This window comes from Microchirus variegatus (genome assembly GCF_963457635.1).
Source record: "Microchirus variegatus genome assembly, chromosome: 21".
NCBI classification, from domain to species: Eukaryota; Metazoa; Chordata; class Actinopteri; order Pleuronectiformes; family Soleidae; genus Microchirus; species Microchirus variegatus.
Genome location: NC_139822.1, coordinates 19,615,382 through 19,627,881, shown reverse-complemented (window position 1 = coordinate 19,627,881; position 12,500 = coordinate 19,615,382). Strand labels below are relative to the sequence as shown.

The 12,500-nt window shown below is 40.6% G+C and overlaps 1 protein-coding gene across 1 annotated transcript in view; it reads left to right on the top strand.

Moving 5' to 3' along the window:
• LOC310942321 (protein SSUH2 homolog) overlaps positions 1–8,790 on the top strand; it is a 12,215-nt gene extending 3,425 nt beyond the window's left edge. Inside the window, exons 3-12 of the mRNA XM_083907694.1 lie at positions 429–513; positions 648–777; positions 2,257–2,317; positions 2,549–2,673; positions 3,030–3,092; positions 4,847–4,926; positions 5,069–5,161; positions 7,435–7,540; positions 8,141–8,248; positions 8,634–8,790. Coding sequence (XP_083763820.1) covers positions 429–513; positions 648–777; positions 2,257–2,317; positions 2,549–2,673; positions 3,030–3,092; positions 4,847–4,926; positions 5,069–5,161; positions 7,435–7,540; positions 8,141–8,248; positions 8,634–8,768 — 986 coding nt within the window. The 3' untranslated portion in view covers positions 8,769–8,790. The remainder of the gene's footprint in view (positions 1–428; positions 514–647; positions 778–2,256; positions 2,318–2,548; positions 2,674–3,029; positions 3,093–4,846; positions 4,927–5,068; positions 5,162–7,434; positions 7,541–8,140; positions 8,249–8,633) is intronic.
• Positions 8,791–12,500: the final 3,710 nt, after the last annotated feature.

Here is a 12,500-nt window from a genome sequence, read left to right as displayed (position 1 = left end):
TGTGCTGTTGTTTTGTCTTGTTGTTGTGTTGTGTTTTTGCGGTCTTGTGCTGTTGTATTGTTGTGCTGTTACGTTGTTGTGCGGATGTGCTGTTGTGTCCTTGTGTTGTTTGTTATGTTGTTGTGCTGTTATGTTGTTATCTTGTTGTGTTCTTGTATTCTTGTGTTGTTGCATTCCTGTGCTGTTATGTTGTTGTGCTGTTGTGTTGTTGTATTCTTGTATTCTTGTGCTGTTATGTTGTGATGTTGTTGTGTTGTTGTGCTGTTATATTGTTATGTTGTTATGTTGTTGTCTTGTTTGTTATGTTGTTGTGCTGTTTTGTTCTTGTGCTGTTGTGTTGTTGTATTCTTGTGCTGTTATGTTGTGATGTTGTTGTGCTGTTGTGTTGTTATGCTGTTGTGTTGTTGTGTTGTTGTTGTTGTGTTCAGCGGACGACAACCCGCTGTACCCGCCTCCCCCGGCCTACAACCCCCAGCCTGAAGTGGACAGAAACACGGTGGTGCCTGACATCAGGTCCACACTGACTTCATTTCTAAAACACTTTGCCGATGATTCTGTGATTTACCTTTAACAGAAAGTTAAGTTTAACCGCGTCTTTGTGGGTTTGTTTGTTTGTTTGTTTGTCTGTTTCGTTTTTTGTCCCACAGGGTTCCGACGATATCGGAGGACGAGGCCAGAGAGGCCCTACTGACATTTGTGAATTCAAAATGGACGTACAGCGCGAAACCTGCCAGGAACCTCACCTTCAAAGACCTGAGGCCCAGCACTGTGTTCAGGGTCAGAGCCCAATACGATGGATCACACTTAACCTGCTTTTACTTATTACCATCTTACATCAATGTGACAAAATAGCTCATTATTTGGCAGTCAGTCTCTAGGTGGATGTAGAGAATAGGTCATTATTTGGCCAGTCAATCTCTTGGTAGATGTGGTGAATAGGTCATTATTTTGCAGACAGTCTCTTGGTGGACGTCGTGAATAGCTCATTATTTGGCAGTCAATCTCTTGGTAACAAAGTGAATAGGTCATTATTTTGCAGACAGTCTCTTGGTGGATGTATAAAATAGCTCATTATTTTGCAGTCAGTCTGTAGGTGGACGTAGTGAATAGGTCATTATTTTGCAGTCAGCCTGTTCGTGGATGTATAGTATAGCTCATTATTTGGCAGTCAGTCTGTTGGTGGATGTAGATAATACCTCATTATTTTGCAGTCAGACTCTAGGTGGACATAGTGATAGGTCATTATTTTGCAGACAGTCTGTTGGTGGATGTATAGAATAGCTCATTATTTGACATTCAGTTTGTAAGTGGACGTAGAGAGTAGCTCATTATTTGGCAGTAAGTCTGTTGGTGGATGTAGAATAAAGCTCATTATTTGGCAGTCAGTCTGTAGGTGGACGTAGAGAGTAGCTCATTATTTGGCAGTAAGTCTGTTGGTGGATGTAGAATAAAGCTCATTATTTGGCAGTCAGTCTGTAGGTGGACGTAGTGAATAGCTCATTATTGTGCAGTCAGTCTCTTGGTGGATGTATAGAATAGCTCATTATTTTGCAGTCAGTCTGTTGGTGGGCATAATGAATAGCTCATTATTTGGCAGTCAGTCTGTTGGTGGATGTAGATTATAGCTCATTATTTTGCAGTCAGTCTGTAGGTGGATGTAGTGAATAGCTCATTATTTGCCAGTCAGTCTGGAGGTGGATGTAGATAATAGCTCGTTATTTTGCAGTCAGTCTGTAGGTGGACGTAGTTAATAGCTCATTATTTGGCAGTCAGTCTGTAGGTGGACGTCGTGAATAGGTCATTTTTTTGCAGACAGTCTCTTGGTGGGTGTATAGAATAGCTCATTATTTTGCAGTCAGTCTGTTGGTGGGCATAATGAATAGCTCATTATTTGGCAGTCAGTCTGTTGGTGGATGTAGATTATAGCTCATTATTTTGCAGTCAGTCTGTAGGTGGATGTAGTGAATAGCTCATTATTTGCCAGTCAGTCTGGAGGTGGATGTAGATAATAGCTCGTTATTTTGCAGTCAGTCTGTTGGTGGATGTATAGAGTAGCTCATTATTTGGCAGTCAGTCTGTAGGTGGACATAGTGAATAGCTCATTATTTGGCAGTCAATCTCTTGGTAGACGTAGTGAATAGGTATTATTTGGCAGTCAGTCTGTTGGTGGATGGCGATAATAGCTCATTATTTTACTTTTAGTGTTTTAGTTTAGCATTATTACAGTTCTCTGACTCCGCCTCCTTCCTGCTGCAGTATCGACTGGAGACCTACACTGAGACCAGAACCAGCGCCTGGCAGTATGAGCCGTACAACGGTAAAAAACAGTCGTATATAATGTGTTTGTTTTTGTTTGGAATGAACGATTCTGAACGATTCTGTGAGCAAATGGTTTAAATCCACTGATTCTGATGATTCAGTTACAGCCAAAACGATTTCCACGATTGTAAGATGTTACCTTCAACGTGACGCCCTATTTATTTTAATTATTGTGTCCTTAAAGGTTAATGGAAAATGCTTTTTTTTCTGTTTCTGTTTTTTCCACCAGGACAAGCGGTGGACGGTCCTCAGTACGGGATGCCCCCCGCACCGTGGGACGTCCCGGTCGTTCTACCTCAGCGATTCAGCGACACGGTGGAGAAGATCCGCGTCCCGCACACGTCCTTCATTAAGGCACGGCAGATTGACTCATTCATACCTGTTTTAAATCACACGGGAGCTTCTGCCTCGTTGCAGTGGGGTAAACATTTGTGTGGACTGAACCATTTAAAACGCCAACTATAAAGCGGAGGAAGCGGCGCGTTTTAAAGCTGTCGTATTTCAAAGAAAAAAAAAAAAAGGCGGATGACACGGATTAAATTCTCGCGTCACGGACGCTCCAAAGGGGGCGGGGCTCTGATCATTTCTCTAAGAACGTTTCCCATTCATGTGTATGTGGAAGTGATTAGCATTTTTTTTGTGATTTTTGTCACCACGGTAACTGAAAAGAAGGAAGTTATTACTTTGTCTTTTTCACGTGTGTTTTACAGACGTGTCACAAATGCAGCGGCTGTGGAAGAACTCGGTGTGTGGCCTGCTTTGGTCGAGGCATGGTGAGACATTTTTGTGTACTTTATATACACGGTGAGACATATTTGTGTACTTTATATACACGGTGAGACATATTTGTGTACTTTATATACACGGTGTGTACTTTATATACACGGTGAGACATATTTGTGTACTTTATATACACGGTGTGTACTTTATATACACGGTGAGACATATTTGTGTACTTTATATACACGGTGTGTACTTTATATACACTGTGAGACATATTTGTGTACTTTATATACACGGTGTGTACTTTATATACACGGTGAGACATATTTGTGTACTTTATATACACGGTGTGTACTTTATATACACGGTGAGACATATTTGTGTACTTTATATACACGGTGTGTACTTTATATACACGGTGAGACATATTTGTGTACTTTATATACACGGTGTGTACTTTATATACACGGTGAGACATATTTGTGTACTTTATATACACGGTGTGTACTTTATATACACAGTGAGACATATTTGTGTACTTTATATACACGGTGAGACATTTTCGTGTACTTTTTATACACGGTGAGACATATCTGTGTACTTTATATACACGGTGTGTACTTTATATACATGGTGAGACATATTTGTGTACTTTATATACACGGTGTGTACTTTATATACACGGTGAGACATATTTGTGTACTTTATATACACGGTGTGTACTTTATATACACGGTGAGACATATTTGTGTACTTTATATACACGGTGTGTACTTTATATACACAGTGAGACATATTTGTGTACTTTATATACACGGTGAGACATTTTCGTGTACTTTTTATACACGGTGAGACATATCTGTGTACTTTATATACACGGTGTGTACTTTATATACATGGTGAGACATATTTGTGTACTTTATATACACGGTGTGTACTTTATATACATGGTGAGACATATTTGTGTACTTTATATACACGGTGAGACATTTTCGTGTACTTTTTATACACGGTGAGACATATTTGTGTACTTTTTATACACGGTGAGACATATTTGTGTACTTTATATACACGGTGAGACATATTTGTATACTTTTTATACACGGTGAGTCATATTTGTATACTTTTTATACACGGTGAGACATATTTGTGTACTTTATATACACGTTGAGACATATTTGTGTACTTTTTCTACACGGTGAGACATTTTTGTGTACTTTATATACACGGTGAGACATATTTGTATACTTTTTATACACGGTGAGACATATTTCTATACTTTTTATACACAGTGAGACATATTTGTATACCTTTTTATACAAGTTGTATACTTTTTATGCACAGTGAGAGTGAGACATATTTGTATACTATTATATATACAGTGAGACATAGTTGTATACTTTTTATACACGTTGTATGCTTTATATACACGGTGAGACACATTTGTATACTTTTTATACACGTTGTATACTTTTTATATATACGGTGAGACACATTTGTATACTTTTTATACACGGTGTATACTTTTTATATATACGGTGAGACACATTTTTATACTTCAAATCTTTCCACTGAAGCGACTGAATTAAACGACCAGATTCTCAACGACTGCATGAGTCATAATATCATATCTGACATTATCGGTCAGATTTTGGCTTTGAAATGTAATATCAGATATCGGCAAAGACGCCCAAAATCCTCTGATATGACTGATGACAGTAAGCTGAATAAGCAGCAGCAGCAGCAGCAGCAGCAGCATCAGTGTATGGACACGTCACTCAAACAGTCACATGTTGTTTTGCAGAAACGATGCACGTTCTGTCACGGTCACGGTTCGTCCAGGAACAAACGCTGCACCTCCTGCCACGGCCGAGGTCGAAAGAGGTGAGCGTCTGGGACCCAGAAAAACCCCAAGACAATAAGGGAACGTTTAACGTAACACGACTTATTGCACTTATATATATTATGAGCGTGAACGAGGTTGAGCGGGTTTAATAAGCTAACAAAGTGGTCCTCTCTCCCTCAGGTGTATTAGCTGTCACGGCCACGGCTTCAAGACCTGTGGACTCTGTCATGGAAACCAAAACCTGCTGCATTTCATCCTGCTCACAGTCACATGGTCTGACACACACACACACACATTCTTGTACTTGCTGCATGCTGAGGACCAGCATTTCCACTTTATAAATCAACACAATTGCAAATATCTACTTCATGAATGACATCTAAAAAGAACTACTGGTTGCAGTACCATAACATGTCTGCAGGTGGAGCCCCAGAGCAAAAAGGGCTGGAAAACTTTTTCGATTTTTTTTTTTATTATTATTTTTGGTCCAAAATTTGACAAAAACGTCATACTATACTATGTCGTCCAACATTTGAAAAAAAAATTGACAAAAATGTTTTGGTCCAAAATTTGACCAAAACGTCATACTATACCGATGTCGTCCAAAATTTGAAAATATATTTGACAAGAATTTTTTGGTCCAAAATTTGACAAAAACGTCATACTATACTACGTTGTCCAAAATGTGAAAAAAAAATTTGAACCAAATTTTCTGGTCCAAAATTTGACGGAAACGTCATACAATCTTGTCGTCCAAAATTTGAAAAAAAAATTGACAAAAATGTTTTGGTACAAAATTTGACAAAAACGTCATACTATACTATGTCGACCAAAATTTGAACAAAATTTGACAAAATGTTTTGGTCCAAAATTTGACAAAAAGGTCATACTATCCTATGTCGGCTAAAATGTGAAAAAATATTTGTCAATAATTTTTTGGTCCAAAATTTGACAAAAACGTCATACTATACTACGTCGTCCAAAATTTGAAAAAAAAATTTGAACCAAATTTTCTGGTCCAAAATTTGACAAAAACGTCATACTATCCTATGTCGTCCAAAATGTGAAAAAATATTTGTCAATAATTTTTTGGTCCAAAATTTGACAAAAACGTCATACTATACTTCGTCGTCCAAAATTTGAAAAAAAAATTTGAACCAAATTTTCTGGTCCAAAATTTGACAAAAACGTCATACTATCCTATGACGTCCAAAATTTGAAAAAAAAATTTACAAAAATGTTTTGGTCCAAAATTTGACAAAAACGTCATACGATACTATGTCGACCAAAATTTGAAAATAATTGACAAAATGTTTTGGTCCAAAATTTGACAAAAAGGTCATACTATACTACGTCGTCCAAAATGTGAAAAAATATTTGTCAATAATTTTTTGGTCCAAAATTTGACAAAAACGTCATACTATACTACGTCGTCCAAAATTTGAAAAAAAAATTTGAACCAAATTTTCTGGTCCAAAATTTGACAAAAACGTCATACTATCCTATGACGTCCAAAATTTGAAAAAAAAAATTACAAAAATGTTTTGGTCCAAAATTTGACAAAAACGTCATAGGATACTATGTCGACCAAAATTTGAAAAAAATTGACAAAATGTTTTGGTCCAAAATTTGACAAAAAGGTCATACTCTGTCGTCCAAAATTTGAAAAAATATTTGACAATAATTTTTTGGTCCAAAATTTGACAAAAACGTCATACTATACTACGTCGTCCAAAATTTGAAAAAAAAAATTTAACCAAATTTTCTGGTCCAAAATTTGACAAAAGCGTCAAACTATCCTATGTCGTCCAAAATTTGAAAAGAAAATTTACAAAAATGTTTTGGTCCAAAATTGGACTAAAAAGTCATACTTTACTGTCGTCCAAAATTTGAAAAAATATTTGACATTTGTTGGTCCAAAATTTGACAAAAACGTCATACTAGACTGTCGTCCAAAATTTGAAAAAATATTTGACAATAATTTTTTGGTCCAAAATTTGACCCAATTTTTTTTTTTTTTTTTTTTTGACAAATTGAGTATAGCATGTTTACAACCTAAGGAAATGATTTCAATGAAAACAAAGTGAGGACCGGCCGAAATGTCCTCACTCCGTAAAAATTACCTCACTTTGTTGGTTAAAAACCCTCACTGGTCCTCAGTATGTCGCAAGTACAAGAACACACACACACACACGCACACACATTCCTGTATTACCATTCACGTTAAGACCCCTGCATTGACGTCCAGTTAATGAACTATAACCTATATATAGGTTATAACCTATATAATAACTATAATTACAAATCTTAGTCCCAGTTCCTCAGAAATGAGGTTCTGGCCTCGTTAGGACCAGGTTTTGGTCTCCATGAGGACGACTGGTCCTGACAAGATCCGTGTTTATGACGGAAACGGTTCCTCAGAAGCTAAATAACTCTGCTAACAGTTTTTGTGAGAAAGATACTCACACATCCAGAGTCTCTTCTTCTTCTTCTTCTTCTTCTTCTTCTCATTTCTCCGCTGCGTCCGTCTTTTTCTGTGTACGCAGGAAAAACAACGTGGAGGAGTTTATTCCCGATCGTCAGCCCGACTTCCCTGACGAGAAGTTTGAGAAGGTGAAGGGGGCTTCGCTCTTCATCGACGAGAATGTTCTGGTAAATTCTACATCTAAGTGCTTCTTTAATCACAGGTTTAATCAGGTTTAACTGTACCACAAGGGGGAGCTGCATCTTTCATCATCAGCAAAAAAATTTTTTTATCTCGGAATGACTTGAAATTTACCATCATAATAGTCAGCATCATCCTGAACAATGATCCGTTGAAAATATTTGCATATCTCGTAAGGAATAATTTTAATGATTTTTTGAAAATCATGAAATGATCCATTTTCCCTGATGCACTTTGACAGTGAGCTGACTTTCTTCTCAAAAACAAAAAGTATCTCGGAATGACTTGAAATTTACCATCATAATAGTCGGCATCGCCCTGAACAAGGATCCGTTGAAAATATTTGCATTACCATAACTGAAAAATCTTCTTCATCTCCCACTATAGGAATACGTACTTTCTATGGCACTGCACTAGTTATGATCAAATTTAATCCATTATTCTTCGCACAAATGAACAAATAAAGCCGTTTTCAGAAGGGGAAATAAAAGCAGTGACATCTCGTCCATCATCTTTACTTTTAATGGACAGGAAATGTGCAGCGATTTTCTTTTCTAAAGATCTTAAAATCTCTCTCTCTCGCTCAGGTTTATCCTCTCCAGGGTTTCCCCGATCAGGAGATCTGCGACATATCGAGGAAAATGATTACCGAACACTTGAATCGATACACGTCCACCAGCCGCATCCTGCAGCAGGTACAAATACAACCAACGCCGTTCATTCATTTATGGGTTCGGATGCTCGGAGAACAGGTGAGAAGAAGAAGAACAGGTGAAAAGAAAAGATGAGAACAGGTGAGGAGAAGAAGTAGAACAGACAAGAGGAACAGTTGACTTCTTCTCATCTTTCTCAACTGAAGAACATTTGATGAGAAGAAGAACAGATGAGAACAGTTGATAAGAAGAAGAAGAACAGATGAGTAGAAGAACAGATGAGAATAGTTGATGAGAAGAAGCAGCAGTTGCTGTGGCCACTAGATGTCAGCAGAGTGTTGTTGACATAGGTCAGAGTGGATCTGCCGTCCATAATAAGATGACATTCTCAGAGCGTCACTAACTTTATTCCCGTGTGTTTGTGTAGCGTCAGACCATCGAGCTGGTGCCGCTGACTCACGCTCATTACTCCTACAAAGGAAAGAGCTACAGCTTCTTCGTCTACGGGACGGAGAAGAAAGTCTTCACCTCAAAATATCCAACCGCCTGCTCCATTCAGTGAGGAACACGGCCGTGTTCTTATTCTACAGCCTGAAGCGCTTTGCGTCTGCGCTAACGTAAGCGATTTGCGTCTGCGCTAACGCAAAGCGCTTTGCGTCTGCGCTAACGTAAGCGCTTTGCGTCTGCGCTAACGTAAGCGCTTTGCGTCTGCGCTAACGTAAGCGCTTTGCGTCTGCGCTAACGTAAGCGCTTTGCGTCTGCGCTAACGTACGCGCTTTGCGTCTGCGCTAACGTAAGCGCTTTGCGTCTGCGCTAACGTACGCGCTTTGCGTCTGCGCTAACGTAAGCAATTTGCGTCTGCGCTAACGTAAGCGCTTTGCGTCTGCGCTAACGTAAGCGCTTTGCGTCTGCGCTCACGTACGCGCTTTGCGTCTGCGCTAACGTAAGCGCTTTGCGTCTGCGCTAACGTACGCGCTTTGCGTCTGCGCTAACGTAAGCGCTTTGCGTCTGCGCTAACGTACGCGGTTTGCGTCTGCGCTGACGTAAGCGCTTTCCGTCTGCGATGACGTACGCGCTTTGCGTCTGCGCTAACGTAAGCGCTTTGCGTCTGCGCTAACGTAAGCGCTTTGCGTCTGCGCTAACGTAAGCGCTTTGCGTCTGCGCTAACGTAAGCGCTTTGCGTCTGCGCTAACGTAAGCGCTTTGCGTCTGCGCCAACGTAAGCGCTTTGCGTCTGCGCTAACGTAAGCGCTTTGCGTCTGCGCCAACGTAAGCGCTTTGCGTCTGCGCTAACGTAAGCGCTTTGCGTCTGCGACAACGTAAGCGCTTTGCGTCTGCGCTAACGTAAGCGCTTTGCGTCTGCGCTAACGTAAGCGCTTTGCGTCTGCGCTAACGTAAGCGCTTTGCGTCTGCGCTAACGTAAGCGCTTTGCGTCTGCGCCAACGTAAGCGCTTTGCGTCTGCGCTAACGTAAGCGCTTTGCGTCTGCGCCAACGTAAGCGCTTTGCGTCTGCGCTAACGTAAGCGCTTTGCGTCTGCGACAACGTAAGCGCTTTGCGTCTGCGCTAACGTAAGCGATTTGCGTCTGCGCTAACGTAAGCGCTTTGCGTCTGCGCTAACGTAAGCGATTTGCGTCTGCGCTAACGTAAGCGCTAACGTAAGCGTTTTGCGTCTGCGCTAACGTAAGCGCTTTGCGTCTGCGCTAACGTAAGCGCTTTGCGTCTGCGCTAACGTACGCGATTTGCGTCTGCGCTAACGTACGCGCTTTGCGTCTGCGCTAACGTAAGCGCTTTGCGTCTGCGCTAACGTAAGCGCTTTGCGTCTGCGCTAACGTAAGCGGTTTGTGTCATTTTAAACTACGTGAATTAAATAAATATATATATATATTATATATATATGTAACGGTTCTTTACTTTGCAATTCAATTCATACTTTTATATATTTTGATGGTGCTGACCAAGCGTGTTGTGGTCCTTTATTTCTCTTAATACCATATATATATATATATATATACACACACATGTATGTATGTATATACGTGTTGTGTTTTTTTTACAGAATGTCCATTATTATATATTATATACTATATATCCACACGTGTGTATATTCGTGTATATAGTTTTTTTACATAATGTCCATTTATATATATATATAATTTATACATACACATATATATATATATACGTATACGTGTGTATATATATTTTTTTTCGGCAAAAAAAAACAAAAACGTTATTCCCGTCTGGGTGCGTATATGTAATATTGTGTATAATCAAGTATAGGAAAAATATACTAACGTGTACTACCTCGTCACTGACTGACAGACAGGAAGCGATACAAAAAAAAGTCTTCATGTCACATTTTGGTGATGCATGGAAGCGTTTGAGTGAATGGGCGTGGCACATTTGGGGTTCAAAAATGGGCGGGGCAAATAAACGCCTCAAAGAATAAATGTAACAGGAAGGCGGCCATTTTGGAGCTCGCAGTCCCAGTTTTCATGTGTTTTTTGGCAAAATTGACTACGTTTTTTTTTAACGAGAAGCCGATGTTTGTGATGTTTGTGTCCCCCCCCCCCCGCGTAGAAAGTTTCATCTACTTTTCAAGGAAACTTGTGTTTACTCTAAATGTCAAAATGAATGTTTTTGTCTTTTTCTATGAAGAACAAACAAACACTTTTCTATTCGTTGGAATATTTTTTTTTAGTTCAGCTCAGGGTCCTAAAACCTCCAACCTTTAAACAAAAAAACAATGTCAGTTTACATGTGCAGCAAATACTTTGTTGTTTTGTTGGTTTGACTTTGATATGAGGAAGCTTATTAGGACAAGTGAGGGTGAAAATCAAGAACTCGGTGCCGAGTGAATCCCATGTTTGCATGTTTGAGTTTCCGGGAACAAGACGAGAATCACTTCCTGTACCTCCACATTCGTTTGTACTCTGTGTGTCACGTAATCGTCGTACCTTATTAAATGTACAAGTACAAAAAAAGGTCAGTTGTTCAATAAAAATATAACAAAAACATGTCACATGTTATTAATCACGTGTTATTGTCCAGCTTTTTTTAATTGCTGTACCTACTCCCCGTTAGCGGCTGGTTTGGGATTGTTCTCTTCATCTTTGGTAGAAATGTGTCCTACTCCCTGGGTGCAGACTTGTACCGCCACCCGGTGGTGAAGTGGGATACGACAGGAGCCTGACGTCAGAGTATACCGAGGGCTGAAGTCTGTTTTAAATGGCAGACTGTGCTGGACACTCCCATCGAACGCTGCGTCCCGTCGCCAAGTGAATAGGCAACTCGGCTTGTAGTCGGAGGGTTGTCAGTTTGAGTCCCTGCCATTTCAAAGGGCTGCGGTACCCCTGAGCAGCTTACCCCGACCCCCACAGCTTTGGGTACTGCTCAGTGTGTGGCCAATGTTTTTCAGGGGGTGTCGAAGCTCGGAGACGAGATTCACTTCAAAATGTCGGCAAAAGACGAAGTAGAACCAATCGTACAGGAAGAACGGTGACTTCCTGTCCATGAAAACATCGGAGCGTCGTGACCTTAAAGTGACTAAAGTTCCTTTCGAGAAATTGGAAAACTGGATTCAAGCGCGCGCTGGCCATTGTCCGCGACACCGGAGATAACGACACTCTGCGTGTTTGCGTTGATCAGCAGATTGTTTTTAGATTGAACGGACGCGTCATGTGCGACTTGAGAAGATGTTTCCGCGTGCCTCGTTTTTTTTGCGTCAAATCTCGACAAACAAACTCAGCATCTCCGTCGCTGGCGTCAACAGTACGCTTGACAGAGAGGGGAAACGAACTGATTATCGCGAGGACATACGCAAAAAAAGTCCAAAATAATCACCGCCGCGGACCACGCGAGCAGGAGGAAAATGAAGAACGGAACGCTGCTTTGGCAAAGCGCTTTGAAAAGGTTCTTGCGATTGTTGGCAAAGTCCGACTCGTCGCCGTCGGTGGAGCTGTCCCCGTCGTCGGTGCCGTCGACGTCGTTGTCCTGTTGCATGATGATCATTTGCCGATTGTAAGTGAACGGGTCCATTCCGAGGTTCCACAGTCGGTTCAACACCGCGATGTCACTGTTGGTGAGCTGAGTGGCCGTCGGCCGATCTCCGTGCGGTAGAATCAGGAGAGGCGGTTGGTTCCTACCAACGTGCGCTCCGTCGCCTTTGTCAACCATGTTGGGATAAAGCTGCGCCACTTCCTGGACAAAGAAACTGGAGCTGTTTGAAGAAGAAGAAGAAGAAGAAGAACGTTGTATTAATGTTTATCTCCCATTTCCTTTGACTTTGATCTTT